General features: G+C 39.0%; 1 protein-coding gene across 1 annotated transcript; it reads right to left on the bottom strand.

Annotated features, from left to right (window-relative positions):
- Positions 1-41: 41 nt before the first annotated feature.
- On the bottom strand, positions 42-737 carry LOC107580980 (LIM domain only protein 7-like; the record flags this gene model as incomplete). Its single annotated transcript, XM_016266584.1, has 3 exons — positions 42-153; positions 512-581; positions 667-737. Coding segments are annotated over 3 exons (252 nt in total), but the record flags the coding sequence as incomplete, so codon positions are not given.
- Between the last annotated feature and the right edge of the window lie 105 nt (positions 738-842).

The following is an 842-nucleotide window of genomic DNA, read 5'->3' as shown; positions in this document are numbered from 1 at the left end:
AAAAAAACAGCAATGAGAATTTCTGCTTTCACTTCTCTCTGCTCACCTGACAGTCACACGTGTGGACACATCTTGCAGATCTCCAGGATGGAAGAGCTGTGCTTCATTAAGCCCTAGCTTCTCGCAAGCCTTGAGAAACACATTCACGTTGTCCTAAAGAGAAACCAGCATTGACCATTGCAGCTATTGTTAATGAAAAGTTAGATGTCATCCGCAATTCTTAAGCATTCGGTGAAATAATACAGTTGAGTTGAGAGTACTAGGCAGAGAAGCTTGGATGGCGAAGCTCCACAGAGAACAGACCAGCAAAAAGGACAGACTAGTTAACCAGAAAAAGGGGTGGGAACTGAAGGAGACAGTTGTCAGGTGCTGTCCCACACATTCTCAGCATTTACTACTGGAAAGCCTCTGGACTCGTGGGAAAATGTCTTGGCATTTGTGCAAAGTTTATACAAGTATACCTGAATCATTTAATGATTAAAAAAAAAATCTGCATTTATAATACACTCACCAAGCCTGCAATGGGAGTGGAGAGCCTGTTCACTCGTTTAATGATGCCCGGCTTCAATGTGTTGATCAGACTGAAAACAGATGAAATATACTTTAAAATCTGCAAATCATACAGTGTTATGCTTAAAGAAATAATAGAATAATTAAATAACTTACTCGCACAGAAGGACCCCGTCCTCTAAGGCCACTCGAAAGCTTTTACTTCCAAAACGCTTTTTCGTCACTTCCTGTTAAGGAAAGAACCCAAACAGATCACATGCACAAATTAGAACTAACAATATATAAAAAGATTTCTATTTTGAATAAAATGCGGTTCTTTTTTTTTTTTTTTT

This window comes from Sinocyclocheilus grahami, unplaced genomic scaffold (genome assembly GCF_001515645.1).
Source record: "Sinocyclocheilus grahami isolate Dianchi unplaced genomic scaffold, SAMN03320097.WGS_v1.1 scaffold58568.1, whole genome shotgun sequence".
Taxonomy (NCBI): Eukaryota; Metazoa; Chordata; class Actinopteri; order Cypriniformes; family Cyprinidae; genus Sinocyclocheilus; species Sinocyclocheilus grahami.
Note: the sequence above shows the minus strand (reverse complement) of the source record. Positions and strands in the feature narration are given on the sequence as shown.